This window comes from Thunnus thynnus, chromosome 5, assembly GCF_963924715.1.
Source record: "Thunnus thynnus chromosome 5, fThuThy2.1, whole genome shotgun sequence".
Lineage (NCBI taxonomy): Eukaryota > Metazoa > Chordata > Actinopteri > Scombriformes > Scombridae > Thunnus > Thunnus thynnus.
In genome coordinates this window covers 13115433-13134051 of record NC_089521.1, presented here as the reverse complement: position 1 = coordinate 13134051, position 18619 = coordinate 13115433, and the positions used below count along the sequence as shown (strand labels likewise).

General features: G+C 41.9%; 1 protein-coding gene across 1 annotated transcript; it reads left to right on the top strand.

Annotated features, from left to right (window-relative positions):
* Positions 1-1242: 1242 nt before the first annotated feature.
* On the top strand, positions 1243-6898 carry fjx1 (four-jointed box kinase 1). The gene has a single exon (XM_067589339.1). It carries the CDS (start codon positions 1712-1714, stop codon positions 2987-2989), a length of 1278 nt encoding a protein of 425 aa, XP_067445440.1. The 5' UTR covers positions 1243-1711; the 3' UTR covers positions 2990-6898.
* The last annotated feature ends 11721 nt before the right edge of the window (positions 6899-18619 follow it).

The following is an 18619-nucleotide window of genomic DNA, read 5'->3' as shown; positions in this document are numbered from 1 at the left end:
TTGAGACACAAAGAAGAAGAAAAAAGACTTAAAAGACTGTAACTGTGGAAGATATCGACTTTATTCAACTAAGTCAGACTGCTGAAGCCTCAGATTAACTTCAAATAAACATTTAAATACATTTTTTTCTTAAAACAATGACTGTGGATTTTGTCCCCCGTCATGGGATTGTCAGTATGATTAGGACAGGAGGAAATTACAGTTAGCAAAACCTGTTACAATGTTTATATGGACACCCTGCTATTGTTTTAAGACTGGCTTAAAAAAAAGGTGAATCTATCATCTGAGGGTCTTTCCACCCATATCAGAGGAGCAGTGTAGGAAATAACTGACCTTTTAATACACAGGGCCAAAAGGTATTTGTCTGATTAAAGTAGCTAAACCTAAATAAAGTATAGTAGTATTTAGTTGAAATCATTTTCATTCAGTGAGTGATTGAAATCAATGACTCACAAACAGCCCTCTGTTGCTCTTATCTTCACTTCTTGCTTATTTCTTCCTGACTTTTTGCCTTCAGTCTGGTCTTCAGCAGTGAAACACATGATCAGCTGAATGAAAGTCAGGTGACTGATTTGGGCAGTCAGGAACATTCCACTATTTGAGCATAAATGGTTGCTTGTCTGCATGTTCAGGATCACAGCCCTGCTATGTTGTCTTAAAATTGGAGGCGTAAAAGGAGCAATGAGTCTTACACTGAATGTGAACACCCTAAGACAAGCTTTAAAGCTGGAAGTCAGCATTTTAACCCCACAGTGATACTTTCTTTTCAAATCGAATGTGCTAAAGTACAGAGCCAAGCAATAAAGAAAAAGTGCTGATACTACTTAGTAGGATACATTTTTGTGATCCATAATGACCTCATGGTCACCATAAATTAGAAACTGATAGAAAGAAAAAAAAATAAAGATGGGCGAATGTTTCGCACAAATTTTGACTTCAGACAGACTCACCCTCCACTCCATCCCCACATACATTTGCCTCACTGACACAGATGTTCCGCTTAGTAGCACAAGTACGAATATAATTTGTTAAAAATTGTGACATTATTTCTAAAGTATTTCTGCCCTATTTATCAATTATCATAATGACTGTCTTTGCCAATACCATACAATCCACACACACACACACACACACACACACACACACACACACACACACACACAAGCACAAGCACACGGGCAGAACACGGCGCGGTGCACTTGTTCTTCTCCTCTCTGAACCCTCCTTCCCACGATCCGCCCACCATCTCGGGACTGGAGTCACGTGTCTCATCGCCTAGTGTCTCTCTGTGAGCCGACACCACCACGACTCAAACTCACCCAGCGCCCGGTGGAGAGAGAAAGGAAGATGAGAAACGGAGAGGTGTCCGCGGACAGAGAGCCCACACGACGCCAGTGGGCTACAACAGAGAGCTTTCAATAGAGGATATCCGCTGCAGTGACCCGAAATGCTCGTTATGTTTCCCGCAGAGGAGGGATATGACAAGGCTTCTGAACAGGACGGGAGATGAGATTCACACTGTTTCGGCGACCCTCTTCCTGTGATCTCAAACAGTCCGCCTGTGAGCCGCCGGGCTTGGGGGTTGTACGGGACACGGAGCGCACAGATCGCAGCCTCTCCAGCTCAACTGTGGACTGAAGAAAATTGGTTCTTTCTGTACTATTTTATTTCAATCTGTTGGAGCTCTCTGTGGGGACGGGTGGTCTTCACCATGAGGGCTGTTTCAGCAAACTTCTTCGCTCTGCTTTTCCTGTGCGCCTTTGCAAGTGTTTTCTACGTCTGGAGCGCACTGGAGAACCGATTACAGCGACACAAACGGAGGTTCTCGGTACCGGGTGGAGGGTCTTTCTATCCAAGCCTCCCTGTGGACCTCTCCGCCAAAACTTTCCGGGCATTGCTCGCTGTCACAGCGGCACAAAGACCGCACTTGGGGGGCAGACTAGAGGCTCTGAACCTCACTGATATCTCAGTAGGAAATCGAAATTACCATGTGAATGGGGATAACAAGAGGTCAACGCAGCAGGAGGGCCCGGTCAAGTTAGGCTCCCCCGTGGAGGATGGGATATTTTGGAGTGAATGGCTGGAAGAACTCCTCCCTGTGGGCTTCACAGAGGAATATGCTCAGGCTTGGCGAGAAAGAGCGAGGACACACCGGATAGTGAAGCTAGAGTCTGGATGCGGCAGGATATCCAATCAGCTCGCTACTTTTGCAGATGGGACCAAAGCGTGTGTGCGTTACGGGATAAATGCAGATCAGGTGCAAGGCGAAACTTTGACATATTACCTTGCCAGCTTACTAGGCATCACGAACCTGCCTCCTTTAATACTGTCTCAACTGAACACTTACAGTGAACAATGGGCGGCGGTGAGGACACGGATAGATGGTTTACAGTGGAGTGACCGAGCCGTGGTTTCTCTCACCGAGTGGGTCTCCAACCTGACCGGGGTGGTCACACCTGCGCCGCTTAGACAGGAGAGCAGCGGGCTGCATCCTGCGCTGGAGGAGCTCCGGGACAAGACGACGGTGGAGCTGCTGGAGCTTATGCAGTGGACCGACCTGATCATATTCGACTACCTGACTGCAAACTTCGACAGACTCGTCAGCAATCTGTTCAGCCTGCAGTGGGATTCGCGCGTAATGGAGAGAGACACCAACAACCTCCTCAAAACACCCAGTGGTGACCTCGTATTCATTGACAACGAGGCCGGACTCGTGCACGGGTTTCGGGTGTTAAACATGTGGGAGAAATATCACAATACAGTATTGAGTTCCGTGTGTGTGTTCAGAAAAAGGACCACGCAGCGCGTGGCGGAGCTGCACAGGCGCAGAGACTCCAGGAAAAGACTGCTGGAGCTCTACAGAGACAGCGAGCCTTTGTCCCTGGAATTAGGATTTCTCTCAGACGAGCACGCCGGTGTTCTCCAGGACAGGATAGACAGATTATATAAACACATTTTGCATTGCAAAGGGAAGTACAGCCAACTGTGAACATCCAGCACGCACAGGTGATGGATTTGTTGTCTGCACAGTATAATGAGTAATGCAAACGCACCTGTGCTAAACTGATGCGCATTACACAAAACTGTCTTGAATATCAAGCTGAACTACCTCTTGTGGACAAAATGTGATGCCTACTTTATAAATAAGAAAATTTGACACATGTTTCTAAGCTTCCTGCTGAGATTTTCACTGTATATCTCACAGAGAGGAATGGTTAAGGACAGTTTATCCTGTCTTACTTCACTCCACCTGAATAGGAATAAATGTTAAGAGTAGGCTATACTTGTGACTAGGGTATCATAATGCAGCCCTTCATATGTGTGTTTGGATTCTTGCCTTGTGTTCAATAATCTTAAAGATAAACTCCTAAGCCTTAATATAAGTCTCTCGAATACTATATTTCTGTTGACATCTGGCTCGCTTTTTATAGAAAATCGTTTGCACAGTCAATTGTCATAGCCAGCACCTGCACTCCTGTAATTGTGATTGGATTATATATTCAGCCTTAAAGTCACAGGTGTAACATATCCACTGTACATGTTGTAAGTATGTTGTAAATATTGTCTGCCAACCTGTTTTGGGAAATTTGATGCTCCACTAATTTAATGTGCATTGTAACATTCCAAGATCTCTTGTCCTTTTTGATAAATACACTGTAATTTATGTAAACTGTTGTCGGACTATGTGTTTTGTATGTGGTTTGTACTTAACTGCCTTATTAGGGTGCATCAAATATTTACCTAGTTTGTGTGAAGCACTGGGATTTTTCAAGCCTCTGTACTTGCCCATTACAGTGCTCTCACTGTGCTGTAGAAATATCTTGTACTGGCACAGTGCTCCCCAGGAGCCATTCTGTCAGCCACAGGCATGCTACAACAGGAACCTCTAATCCCCTTTATATTCTTTCCCAGAATTGATGAGCTGAAGGAGACAACTGACATCATTTGTCATCCTTTGAAAAAAGTATTTACTGTTCCCTAACTATATCAAAAAATGCTCCTTTTGAGAGCCAGCAGACAAATTATAGTATATTAGTCATGCTGGTAATATAAACAGTCAACCTACAGCCAAGGCTGGATCACTTATTGGTTCAGTCTGTACAGCTGAAAAGTAAGAAAACTCCATTAGTGGGTGCATGCTGAGAGGCCAAGCCCACAATTAATGAGAGCTCTTCTCTCAGAGGAGGCCTTTGTTTAGCATTTTTCAATGGTTGAATTTGTAGCGACCACCCGTCAGAATGTAACTGTGAGAAGCATTCAAGAGTTGCGAGTAAAGCACATGTATATACACATAGCGTCTGAGGGTCAGTGTTATTTGGCCTTACATGCTTTCACTTCACATCACCACACCAGTCTTTAATCTGGCCCTTTTGGAAGCACCCTTTCCTTATTAGTTCCACCACTGGCCCAGCTCTGTGTCTGATTTCTGGTTCTAGGCTTACGAGCACATCAGAGGGAGTGCCAATGAACAAACTTTTGAAGGCCTAATTCTTTCCAGCCTCTCACTATCCTGCACATCATCTGGTTTCTTTTGCAACTTTATATATGGCCAACTCAAGGGCACGTCACTACTGTTTGCACAGCTCCATAGAGTGGTATGAGCCAGGGATTAGTGCATCTTGTTCGAATAGTGCCTCAATTCGTACTCACCCTTCATTTCATGGCTTACAGCACGTGTCTCAGTGTCAGTGATTTGTACTTTACCCTGCTAGGTCACTACACAGCGGCAGAGATGCAGCACAGGTTTAAGCAGGTGTAACTGGAGGTTTTTTTCCAGACTAAGTGCCTGCTGCAGCTGCAATAGGGATTTGGAGATCAATATGTGCACTGACTGTTGTATAGGGGAAAGCAGGTCATGTTAATGTGCTTGTTGCCGGGTGTATGGTTAGTGTGTGGACGTGTGTCTCAGGGAAGGGGGTTGCAAGGACTGTGCTTGCAGCTGGGCATCGTGCTCTAAGCATGTCTGTTAATGCTGAACACTGCAAAGAGATTTACGACAGGCTGCAGACACCAGGGATTAAACACAATGCCAAACTGAGGTCTGCATGTCTAAACCAGACTCGCAACCCTTCCTCCTTCCCTGCCTTGCACGATTTCCCTCCCTCTGTATTTCACCCACATCTCGCCCTTCCTGCCATGCATCTGTCTTCACTGTTAATATCACTGTCAACTTCATGTTTTAGCTAAATGGAAAATGAAAATTTCATTTTCCTAATTAGTTTTTTTTTTTTTTTTTTTTTTGTGGATTCCTCCGCATAGGCAAGCCATTTTTTTACCAGGGACCATGCCAGCTGTAATCACACTAATGGTGGATATCAAAGAGGTTGTTGAATCACCCTTTTAACTATTCACATATGTTCCTCCCCCACCCTTCCTGCCTGGCTTATTTCAAACTACCACACAAACTTGTCCAAGTCTGCACCCACCCTACTTTTCACCCTGAGGCAACAAAATCCTCATGCACTCAACTTTGTGACGCGGTCTAATGAATATAACTTGTTCTAGCTCATGGCACCAGCGCAGCAGTATATGGCAGTTAGTTATGCCCTCACACATGCCAGTGTTCTATGGTTCTCCCCAGATGTGCTTGTTTTTTGTGTCAGTAAACTGAATGACAGGCTCAGACAGTCCATACAGCTAGGGGCCCACAGCAGGCCTGAGCACAGACCCCAGGTACTCAAGCCGATCGTCTTCTTCTTTGTGAACATTGCAAACATTCCAGAGGAGCTGAGGGAGGATCATCTCCATGGACACGCAGAACGCACACAGACACTTCTCAGACGGGCAAGTGAAAGGAGACCCAGCTGTGTACACAAAACTGTTGTCAAAGTTGAATGTTTTAACTTGAGATCCTATGTTGTGAATTTTAAAACTACAAAAAGTCAGTATTATCTGTGGGTCATACAAAAGGAGAACAATTTATACTGATGCAACATTTTAACAGAATAATTCACTTTAACCGAATGAAAAACAAAACCCAAAGAATAGTGATGATGGTGATCAACTCTTGATATTCTGTGAAAATACTGAATAGTTGTTTGACATATTTATTTTTTAGTTTGGGGTAGAAAATGGTCAAGTCTAAAAGACTGGGTGCTTTGAAAAAATGTTTTAAAAGATTGTGTGTTTTGCCAAACACCAGGTGACTAAGTGACTTAGGCTGTCCCTCTCCCAGCGTGTCTGCCATGTGTGAGTGGACGGACGTAACTGAAATTCTTTCATTTCTACACAGTGCAGGGAACTTCCTGTGCATGACTGAATGATTTCATTATGAAACACGGCACATAGTAGGGGGAGAGTCACTTAGTCACAGCTGAGTGGATACGGGCCATGAAGGGTAAACCGGGGAGCCAGGGTAACGACTGGAGGGGCTTTGGCAATGTAAGGGCTGGACATCTAGGCTGTGGTGTGCCTGGAGAGCTGGCACAAAGCCTGGCTTTGTCCAAACCAGGGGTGCAAGCATAAGGTCAGGGCCTCTGGGCATTCTTGCTCAAGACAAAGTAGAAGGTAATGAGCAACAGAGACAGGCAAGAAGTGGGCTGTGCATATCTCAGCTAACAAGAGAAGAAAAATGTGTTAAATGTAATGACCTCGTCTATTTTTCCCCTCAGCATGTGTGTGTCCAAATCAATCAAGTTTTTCTCCTCTGTCTTTTTCTCTGTCTTTACTTATTACATAGATGTCTATGCCTATGACACAGATGTTAACAGCATCTAGTTTTTCACTTGGTAACCATCCATTGTTGTGAGATTTGCATGTAATAACATTTCATAACAAGAGTGTGCACATGGAAGCATCACGAGGGACACTAATTTCTGCTATACAGATTTACTTTTAAAGCCAACTATGTGATAGCACACATGTATTTGAAACATGAGAGTGAATAAAATATTAAAAAGTCACAGAAAAAAAGTAACAAACAGAAGGTGAAGGTGTCTGTGTGTATGTGTGCTCATGTAAAACTCAGGACAGTGACAGAGGTCTACTGTCTTAAACAACAGACTTCCCTAAACTCTGATGGCCAAAGTCTTTAGCGAATAAACTTGCATCCTTGAGTGGGAAATTGGCTTTTGTGGGGCTCTGTCACAGTAAGTCATACACAGGGGACAGACTGATACATCTCTCCAGCTGTTGTCCACGCTTTCAGTGCTGCCATGCTTGCAGATTAAGGAAAAGATGACATTCGACTTGTCCTTTTCCAACACAGAAGCCTGTAGTTTATTTTTTCACTGTGTCAGGACTACTAATGAGTCAGATCTTTGATGAGTTTATGTTGACAGAAATATATCAGATAACACAGACAGCAAAGGGAATTCAGATGACATATTTTATTATATTGCTCATTATATAATTTGATGTTATTATTAGATTTGGAACAGTAATATAGCCTACAGTATGTAGACATAGTGATCTACATACAGTATAATCCATTTAACAGTTTTTGAAACAAGAACTGTTTAACCTCAATTTGGATTCCCTCTATTTTCCCTTAATACGATTTGCTTCATGCCAGTCATAGCACACATAAAAATAAATCCTGATTAATTTCGCCACTTAATTCCATCCTATTTGTTATGCTTCATCCCTCAAGCTCTGTCTCCAAAATGTCAGAGCATAGCCTGCAGAAAGTCATAAGATTTGTTTAATTTCATGTAAAACATTGGCATTTTACGACATAAAGACAATATGTCGACTACTGCTATACTTCAGAAGGTAAAAGACTATTTTACGGTTAAATTGTATATGCTGTGATGCCATGAATGAAATAATTGTATTATGATTGATTGCTCTCCACAGTCTAAAACTATTAAACAAAATACTTTACCTGGATGTAAGTAAAAGGGACACATGAAGAGTTATTTACAGATTTAGCCATTGTAGCACATGTCTTACAATTCTGTCGTTGCTTTAATCTGGGATTACTCAGGCATGGCATTAGTTTCCTTGTAAGGACCTTGTTGTGTTCCAGTGTTTTGCCTTGCTTTTCCCCTCCTTACTTTAACTGAAATGTTGCATGGCATTTGATTGACATGCTTGATGGGTTTTGATATTCCTCTGGGTGATGCCTGTTGATGCCTCAGTGCAGCCAGGGGACTTGTTTCAAGTACACACTGTTTTGCTCATTTGCATCTGGGTTCATCTCTATGTAAATGTGAATTAGTATGCTTATGGAAATGACTGTTTTTTTCTGTTGTTTTTTTTTTTTTTTTTTGCTTTTTTTGATGGAAAGAATAATTGATCACATTCACAAGGAGATAATCTATCGTCTTGCTGTTGAATGCATCTCTCTCATGGCCACTGCACCTGGCTGAGATTGTGGCCATAATTAAGATATTTCTATGCAAATGTTGTGAAGAGAGGTTATGAATCAGTCTCAATGCCAGAGAAAGAGTTGATTGGTCCAAATTAGCTGGCTGGATTTATGCCTGAGGGAATGACTTTTCTAATTCTGGGAAGGTGTATGCTGCACTGCTTGACACATCTTTTAGATTTAGCTTCTGAAGTAACTTTTATAAAAGCTTACTAATACTCAACAACCAAGACATATCTGTTGTTTTTTGGAGTACTTGTTTGTCAGTGAAGTTTGAGGTTTTGTGTTTTTTTCTCCATTGGCTGTGACTATGTCATAAGGGTTTTGTCCTCTCCTGCCCCAAGTGCAGAGAGAATCGATACACAGAAGGGCAAGAGGATGTGTGATACTTGATGACAAAATACCTACAACCTGCTGAAACAGCACATTCCTTCCTGCTGGCTGACCACTAGCTCTCTGAAAGTTAGTGTTGGCTGGAGGCTGTACCCTATCATAGACCTGTGTGTGGTTTCTTGCAGTAGTCGTTTTGAATTATAGCATCCATTGGCTGTGCCAGTGCTCAGTAATTTGGTCATTTCTATGTAAATTGCGCTTTGTGCCGCCATAGTAGGCTGTTGTACTGCACAAATGCTCCGGCTTGCCTCGTTCTATAATGGTGAACTGTTACAATGAAATGATTAAAACTAACTGTGAGAAAATGTCATGACAGTCAATCAGTTAAGTAGATAGGTTGACAGTAGTACAGATAGAAGAGAAGAGCACTCAAGCATGCAGCGATGAGGACAGGCATAACAGGCAGTCATTTTGGGTTGCGTCCAGGTGCTGGCCTCTCTCTTTAGAGAGGGGAAAGAGGGAACAGCTCACTAGAAACAAACATTAGGCGGCTTATGGCTGATTCTGCAGTATTATTGTCATTTGAACAAGATTGGACATGCCTTGGTGAAGGTGAGATGGGACTAACTCGTATACAATACAAAAGAATGGGGCAACGTATAAAAATTGTGACAATTACATACATATCATGGCTATTCTACCTCCGGATTTTATAAATGTAGGCTTGGTACAAACTTTGGCAGCATTGTGAGCCAGACAATCTCAGCCCTCATGGTGCAAGACAATGTTATTCCCTCTGCCCTTGACAACAATATCACTTGATGGCATTGCTACCTTGAATTATCCTATAAACATCACGTTTCCTGTGAATATGGACAAGCTGTTCATAGATAAATTTCTCTTTTGTAATTTAACACAAAAAGTGCAATTATTCAGTCCTCTGCAATACCTGTACAACATTTTACAATTTAAAAAAAATGCCTATTGCTTGCACCCTGATCAATTCAAAACCTCATAGGACCAGCCATGATTTTAAACATTTATGTTACCTGGTTTTAAAGAGACATTCTAGGTCATTTGGCTGGACTTTAGTGGTTAAAATGTTACAAATAGAGGGCCGAGGTAGAGTAGAGTTGAAATACTGCAAGTACCTTAATTGAAAGTGGTGTTTTTGATGACTTGCAGCGCTATGGGTTAAAAGGTCTGTTTTGTTTGTGCATGTGCATGATGATAAGCATGCAAGCAATGAAATATACATTCCTAGCACTGGTTTAACACTGATTAAGAGTTGGTGGGTAGTAATATGCAAGAGGATGCACGACAATACAGTAAAGCTAGTAAACAATGCAAGATTTTAAATATTCCAAAAATTGGCTTTGCAGATGTTTCTTAATGTATCTATGATCACTGAAGGAACGTTATCATCTTCATCACTTCTACATCAACAAAATGGCTGATAATGATAGGACCATATGAATCAGGAATCAGCTATGACTAAACCGAGCTGGAAAAAGTGGACAAGAACATTAAAAAAGGCAATTTAAAAAACAGACATACTGTGTTTTCCTTGTCTCCCAGTATAACTTTAATTACATGGTATTATGTGCACTTTAAAGCCATTGCCTCCAAAGACATTCCTTTCTTTTCTCACCTGTAACTTGACTCATCTCAAATAACAAGTCTGAGACATCCAGGCCTCCCACGCCAGCAGCCACAGCAATTATGCTTTGACACGACTGCAGGGCGAGGCTTAGTGTCTAGCACTTCATGACACCCCTAACCAAAGGGGAAACAATACAGGGTGTAGTGGTACACTTCCTTCCTTCTCAAGAGGCAATTCAAGCAGCAAACCTTTGTGTTTTAACCTTATACTTTGAATAACATGCATCCCTTTGGCACCAGAACTGAAATGTTGCATGAATAAGGTTTCAATATCCTCTCAATGAAAAAAAAGAGCAATTGATAGACAAGGCGGGGTAACAGGAAATTTGGAGAGCCATATCATTTTGTGAATCAGCAAGGTTGCATTCAACAAAAACAAAAGGCTTTGATGTAGTGATGTGGCCCCTGTCCTTGTCTCAGTTTTATAAGGTCTTCTCTCTCTCTTTTTTCTCTTGCACCCATTTTCCTTGGTTCCCCTCCAATCTTTTCCATTCTATTTCTTCACATCTATTTGCCCTGTGTAAATATTGCCATTGTGAGATCCTGTGGGCATTGATTGATTGCGGGTGGGGGCTAATCATCCGGGCTAGTTACAAAGACATCTTCTACAAAATCAATGCCACTGAAAAAGAAACTAAATCTTTTTAGGGTCCCACAATCCTTCGTAATATAGCACTGTCTACCACAAGGGGAATATCTAGTATTTTGCTCTCATTTTGTCTCCTTTCATTTTTTCCCACTTCTTCGATTTTTTTTTTGAACCAGCTCATTTATTCTATATCATTTATCCTATAAAAGAGAATAGAGGGGGTTTCATTGGACACTTGGGGTTTGAAATATATCATCAAGATCAGCTACTGTATATAAGTCAATTTTAATGGCAAAATTTATGGCCTCCCATCATGAAATGGAAAGGTATAGAGATTGGCAGTGAGATGCTCTAAGACAGAAAACAGACATCTCCAGCAAGGGCAAAGAGAGTACAGAGCAGTGATTTATTCATTTGTGTGTGTTGACTTAAATGATTCTCCTGCTTTGCCTGTCATGTGGAAGCAACAAGAATGTCAGTTTTATGGTTTCATTCAAGACCCTTAAAGGTGCAGTGTGTAGAATTTAGTGGCATCTAGTGGAACAGACTTGGTAGATGGGTGGATGAAATATAATATTCATAAGTATGTTTTAATTAGTGTATAATCGCCTAAAAATAAGAATTGTTGTGTTTTCGTTACTTTAGAATGAGCTCTTTATATCTACATAAGGAGCAGGTGCTCTTCCATGGCGCCTACCATGTTACACCACCATGTTTCTACAGTAGCCCAAAATGGACAAACCAAACACTGGCTCTAGAGAGGGCCCTTCGCGTTTTTCATGAGTTCAGTGGCCACCGTAGGTCCTCACCGTAGTTGGTTGCAATCTGCAACCTTACTACTAGATGCCACTAAATCCTACACACTGCACCTTCAACATACAAAAATGAAATATGATTAACAGATCAACAGAAAATTAATTATCACCAGTTGTGATCATTTGCATTAATAATTTAAGTCTGTTTTAAATTATTGCAAATTTAATATCTATGGGATGTGGACTGTTGTTCATACACGACAAGCAATTTAAAGATGTCAGCTTCGGTAATTCAACTGTTCGCCAAACCCCTCCCTCAAATCATCATAGCTTAGCAACCATAACTAGGCACTTTAGATTTCTCCCCGTGTGCAAGAGACTGTAATAGCAGTGCGACTCGGCATTTAAAGAGTCAGGGGATAGTTCCTTTTTTTTAGTCTACAAAAATAAACACAAAAGAAAAAGTGCCAAAAATGGATTAAACAGTGTGTTTATCTGCTCTTACATAAGCTGCAAATCTTTGCATGTCTGGCTGACAAGCTTTCTACCAACAATAGTAAACGAGCATTACCTTCAAGGGCATCATTAAATGACTGTATTTGTTGCTTAGCTTGGGTTTAAAAAAGACCAATTCATGACTAGTACATTTACTGTGTGGAAGAGGTTTGTTTTATAATTGAGTCAGCATTATCAACCAACCCAAGGCTCTAACGTTAGCGATGGTTGTCATTTCTGACTGCAAAATTGAAGGTCATTGGTTGGTAAGGGGGGCCTGCATTCATCTACTTGAAATCAAGTAACTATTGTTTCAAAAATTACAATTTCAAGTGGTAAATCTACCACCATTAACATTGTAAACTGCAAATTTGCAGGCATACAGTGCAGTAATAAAGAGGGGCAGGGCTTAGTGAACAGTCAATTGTGAAGGGCATTTTTTACTGTTTTCTAACATTTTATAGTAGACTGAACAATTAACCGAGCACTCAAAAAAATAATCGACAGATTAATCCATAATGAAAACAATAGTTGCTGCCTTACTCTCAACACATGTGCACAACAAATACTAGAGCAGGGGACTGAAAGACAGCCAAAGGCACACCTGGTACACAGATTCAAATCAACTTGTGCTCTCACTGACAGACAAACAAATGGAGTGCATTGTAGTGATTCTGCTAGGACACGCAGGGGCAGATGGGTGACTTTGAGCGTGCAGGCTTAAAGAATGTGATCTTGCTGTGCAGGAACGACAGAGTCAGGCCAGGCCATGACCCTAGCCATGTTCTGTTTTTATAACCCACAGCCTTTTAAAAAACACCCCTCTCTGCCATCCCCGAATTCTCTGCAATTTCTTTCCATCTGAAGTTGCCACTGGGCAGGCAAGTATATTGCATGCTCATGTTCCCATCTAGTAAAAACAATAAGAGTGAGTGGCTTGTATTCCATGCTTATTCCATGATTTAAAGACATATTACCCACACCTAAGACAGTTGACCACCAGAACTAATCCATCAGCCTTGTTGGCTGTCAACATGTTGCCATTCATAGGTATAAGGATGCCTGAATCCCCCCTCCTTTTCTCTCCCTGCCTGTCCCCCCTTTACCCCTCCCAGGTGTTCCCATAACTCACCGAGCCTCAAATCCCATGCGGGCATTCCTGAACTTCAGAGGCACGTCGGCAGATGAGAGCCTGGATTTATGGTTTGCTGACGGACAGTGGAGGGGGAGTGGAGCAGGGGTGGGAAGGTGATAGGGTCCACTTCAAAGAGGAGGAAGCTTTTGTTGTTGTTCTCTCCTACGCTCACTGGTGTACACATATGCACAGCTCTCTCTCTCCCTCTGTGCTTCTGACAGCTGGAGTGCTCAATCACTGGTTTACATACACAGTTTAGTTTTGATTTCATTTTTTTTTTTACCTACTGTGTATGACTGGAGAGTTTGCGTCATGCCATATTTAAAGTTTGCCTCTTTTACACATCGACGGACACACAAAACTATTACAGACAAGATTTAGCCTCTCATTTTTCATGATATCAAAGGTGACCCCTCAAAGATTGCCTCCAAGCTTTTTTATTGCACCTGCATAAAATATCCCCCTTGATCTTAAATGCCACCTTCTTTTGAGCTATTAGAATTTGTTTGTGTGACTTTGCATATAACATCATAGGTCACAGATAAATGTGCGAGTGCGCGGATGTGTGCGTCTATCAGTATTTGTATATGTGTGAGTGTGTTTGTATTTACGTGCACGTGTGAGTGCACCCTCCGTTCTCAACCAGCTAGTGTTATATTGCAGGGGCCCACCGTGTGTGAGGTTGATGGATGTGTGGAGTGGTGTCGTTTCTCTGAGCCGGATGTGTAATGAACCCTGCTTTACTCCTGTAGCATTTGGGCTGATTGATTACAAACAAAAGCCATTTAACATGCAGGGGTGCTGCCTCTTAACAATGCAACATAGCTTCACAGATGAGATTACACATATAGCATGGGAAAAGACGGCCTGTTTTTGTCCACAGCGTGCTGCTTGTTAAATTAAAGCTGTGCTGTTATCAAGCTTTTTTCCGCCCACATGAGGGTAACCACCCAAGACGAGGATAAAGAAGCATTGATGATTCATGTACAATTTTCACATCTTCATATTGCTCGAAATTCACTACTTGCTGTTATGGAAGAGAGGATATAGAACTGTACTTGTTGCTGCAGCTTTAAATATACAAACAATCTCTGTTTTATTTCCTTTCCTCATTCCCTCCACCCTTCCTTTTCTATCTTACAGTTTTTTTCAATTGATAACATGCTAATATGACAGATAAAGCACAATTATTGAAACTGACATTCTGAGAGCAAAACCTCAGCTCAAGTCTCCAAAACACTAAACACATTATCTGCTTTGCACCCAATTTGCAATTCAACATGGCACTTTTGGAACACACTGCACACGGTCCTCTACAGCCAATCTGACATAAAGTCACTTGTTTGCCATTTCAAATTACTGCCATTCAAAATGCCACAACCATGGATTGGCCAATACGCGTGCCAACTGGCCAAACACCTTATTGCTTAATTGTCGACTCATTAATCAGAATGTAAGCACTATAAAAAAGACCACAGGTGAGTATCTTTTATTGCTGAGATAAAGGGGTTGAGACAAAGAGGAGGAACACTTTCTGATGAAATCCGGGCATGGGTTGACAGTTAGACTTGAACTGATTTACTGTTGTTGTTGTACTGTTAGACTTGAGCATAGGCACGTAACCAAATTTTCATTCACTCTACATAATTCAGGACTCCACAAATCATACTGTATACATCAGTTGTTGTGTGATACCTATTTAATTCATGAGTGGCTGCCATGTCATACACTCTATAGCTGTACAAGAATCCTGCAACATTTACTGTGGAAAAAAACTTCTTTACACTTACCAATTACTATATTTTTGTTTTTTCCAAAGGACTGAGAGACATAAACATAATGGCGGAAGGTTTTGAATGTTCAATGTTCACAGGAAGCCACAATAATCAACTTGGTTTTGCCAGATAATGCAATTAGACTTTGAGAGATTCAAAGCCACATCATAAGGGACAACACAGTTTTCAACAACATCTGGCAAGTCAGCCTTACTACATTGGGGTATATTCTCCATCAAAACCAAGTGCACATGAAGCAGCTTTACAGGATGTCAATTGAGAGAAATTCTGAATGATTCAAAGATCTGAGACATGAATATGTGGATGTAAGGACAAGATTGACTACAGTACACTACACACAGTACAGCATTTTTCCCCAGTGTACTGGACTACACCATATCGACTGATTTTTTTTTATTTTTAGTTTTCAGAGAGCACTGGAAATGGATGCTAATATGATCCAACATTAGTTTACTTTCAACCTGACAAAGACCAGGAGAAGGGGAAGGAACATCATTGGCCACAAAGCCATTGTAGATGTTCCTGGCCAACATAGCAAAAACATAGATCACATAGAACGGTGTCCTCCATTGCCATGCCAACCTTAGTCCATACAACACAGCCCACATACTCATATTTTTGGACAGACTGCACAACATTTCAGTACCGGACCATATGGATGACGCAGAGCAGCACAGATATGTTGTAGTATGGGACAATGTCAGCTTCCATCATGTTCCAAAACTGGTTTGTTGACCACCCACAATTTCTTGTCCAATACCTCCTACCTTACTCTCCATTTCTCAATCCAATTGAAGAGTTCTTTTCAGCATGGCGATGGTAGGTGTATAACCGTCAGCCCTATGTGTGCATGCCTTTTCTGCAGACAATTGAAGAGGCACATGACGATATTGATTTGGGTGCTGTGGAGACGACACTCAAGGCACTTCTTCCCTTGATGTCTAACCAGGGAAGATATTGCCTGTGATGTTGATTAGATGCTGTGGTCAGACCCAGCTAGACAGCGAGATGGAGCCTAAGTATTTTTCTTTCTTTCTCTTTTCTTTTTCTGTAATTTATACTGTATGTGCTGTGCATATGTCACACTGATTTGTTGCGGAGAAAAATAAAAAGGTTTTGTTTCAACAGTATATTTGTGTTTCTGCAAATATTTCTGTACACTTGAACAATCTCTTTCTGCAGAATTCTCTACATACAGAACTATTATTATGACAAAGCCCACCAAAGATGAAAGTGCTTTTTATTGAGCACAACAGTGTGTAGTTGGTTAGGCAAAAATACGAATGAAGTGTGGGTCATTTGGTGCAAAAGTTTGTTTATGTAGTTTTGAATGCAGTGCTTCATTTAGCAGGATATATGATGCATTTTGCACTTTGGGTGTGTGGTTTTGTGAATTGTGTTCAGTATTTTGGGAAAATAGGTGAAAACGTGTGTTAGCAATTGCAAAAAACTGTACACTCACTAAAATTTTCCTCTTTGGGTTTCCCAATTCTAGACATTGTTGAGGTGGAAAGCTGATGTAACTTGTGGCTGTTATTCCCAGTAACCAGGGAGATCCAAAAGTTCCCCATTGCTTAATCAGACCACTGTTTGTTCACTCTCCCTTTTCTCATGCTGTGGCCTGCCAAGCTAAACCAGCCAGGCATTAATGAAAAGTAAAAACTGCATCTTTATCTTCTATCGCATATGAGTTTTTGAGGGAACTTTGAAATTGAAAGTCCAGCACGTCTGCAGACACTCGATATCCATTCCATCTCTACCCATTGCAGGGAGCCTCTCTAACCTGCCTCATTTCAGTCATTGCAGGAGAGCTGCAAAAGCCTGATGCTAGATGTGTGTGCGTGTTGTGAGTGTTGCGCTGGCCCTGACGTGACACAGTAGGGGTATAAATAGAGCAGGCCCACAGATCACTGTGCCAGACAGAATGTGGCATCTGCTGTGCTGGGAGTGCAAAGTGTTTGAGAGCCTCTAAACTCCTCTCCATTTCTCTTCCCTCCCCTCTCCCTCTCTCATCTTTTTTCCTCCTCGGCACTCCTGTCTGACTATTCCCTTCCTCCCTCCCTCTCTCCTTCTCTTTACTTTTGTCATCTCTCTCTTTCCTCGTCCTACTATTCCCTTTTCTCCCTCTCTGTTTCTTTCCCTCATTCTCTCCATCCCTCTGTGTCATTTTCCTTCTGCCCCCACCCCCACCCCCCACTCCCCTCACATACAGCCACACATCTGCTGCCATGTGTTGAGTGTTGTGGAGTAGTCCCATTTTCAATTTAGGCTACATAAGATCCTATTTCTAAACACACAGTTGGAACTGGAGAGGGGGTACAGATAGAGAGAAATGAAGGAAAAGAGAAAAGGATGGCAAAAAAAATGGCTGATAGTTGGCCCTGCAGTGGTTAACATCAAAGCCCTGATTTCATATTTACCATGGTTTTTCCTCTGCTGCGATGCTACACATGTTCTACGTAAAAACAATTTAATCCCATGGGATTATGTGATGTACTTGCAAGGCAATCTTGAGTGGGACGGGCAACTCTGTGAGCTCAGGAGATAAAAGCAAAGTCATTGTGATTCTCTGCAGGTTATTTCCCACCCAGAGACGATTATCAATCCTACTGATTTAGCGATTCATTTCTCTGCTCTCAGTAAAGCCATTACAAAGTAACGGTCACCTCTCTGCCCCGTCTTCGTCACATGGTGCAACATACTGTGGTATATTATGCAAAAAAATACATATCCACACCAAACAGCTCATTTATATTGTACACCCATACTCCCCCTACATGCATACACACACCAAGTTTAGTAAAGAGTGACCTTCTTCTGGCTTCATTGAATTTACTGTATTCATCCATCTACTGTACCGTTTATTGTTTTTTTTTCTCAGAAGCACACCACTTAATCTCATAATCTGCTTTCACTGTGACTAGTGTTGTATTCCCTCAGAGATAGGGGACTAACAGTAGCACACATATATACAGTCGCAGTGTCAACCAAATTAATGAGAAGCTTTTAAAATGATTCATCCATTCTTTCTACATGCCTCCCCATTTTCCTTTTCATTCTATACCCTTCTCCTCAGCCGTCCCCGCGCCCTGTGACAGGTAGTCTTCCATGTCTGTTTGCTGACTCAGCGCTATGTCCACCCTCTGGCAGTCCAATAATTGTTTTAAGAGTTGATATCGGACACTGGCAGGCAGCGGGGTGACTTGCAGCAGGAGAGTGAGTTGGAGGGAGGGGTAGCCATCAGGAAGACGGGGGACTGTCCAACCGTCAATCAGAGAACAGCGGCAGGTCATCTTTTCATCCTTTTGTTTGCTCGCAGGCAGTGTTCTCGTCTGTGAAGATGAAATTCAATCTTCATCCTTTCACTCACTTTTTTTTCCTCCCCCCATCCACATTACCTTGCTCTTTCCCCAAATCTATTCTCTGCCTCTATCCTCCTCTAACCTGCTCTTCCATTTTTCTCACTCTTCTTCTGTCTCTCTTTCTTCTCCTTTCTCACCACCAAGTCAGTCACATCAGCAACACACACAAAAGACTCTTCTC

Bases quoted from the DNA above. Each gene is read 5' to 3' on its own strand.
- fjx1 (XM_067589339.1), top strand. From the start codon at position 1,712: ATGAGGGCTGTTTCAGCAAACTTCTTCGCTCTGCTTTTCCTGTGCGCC.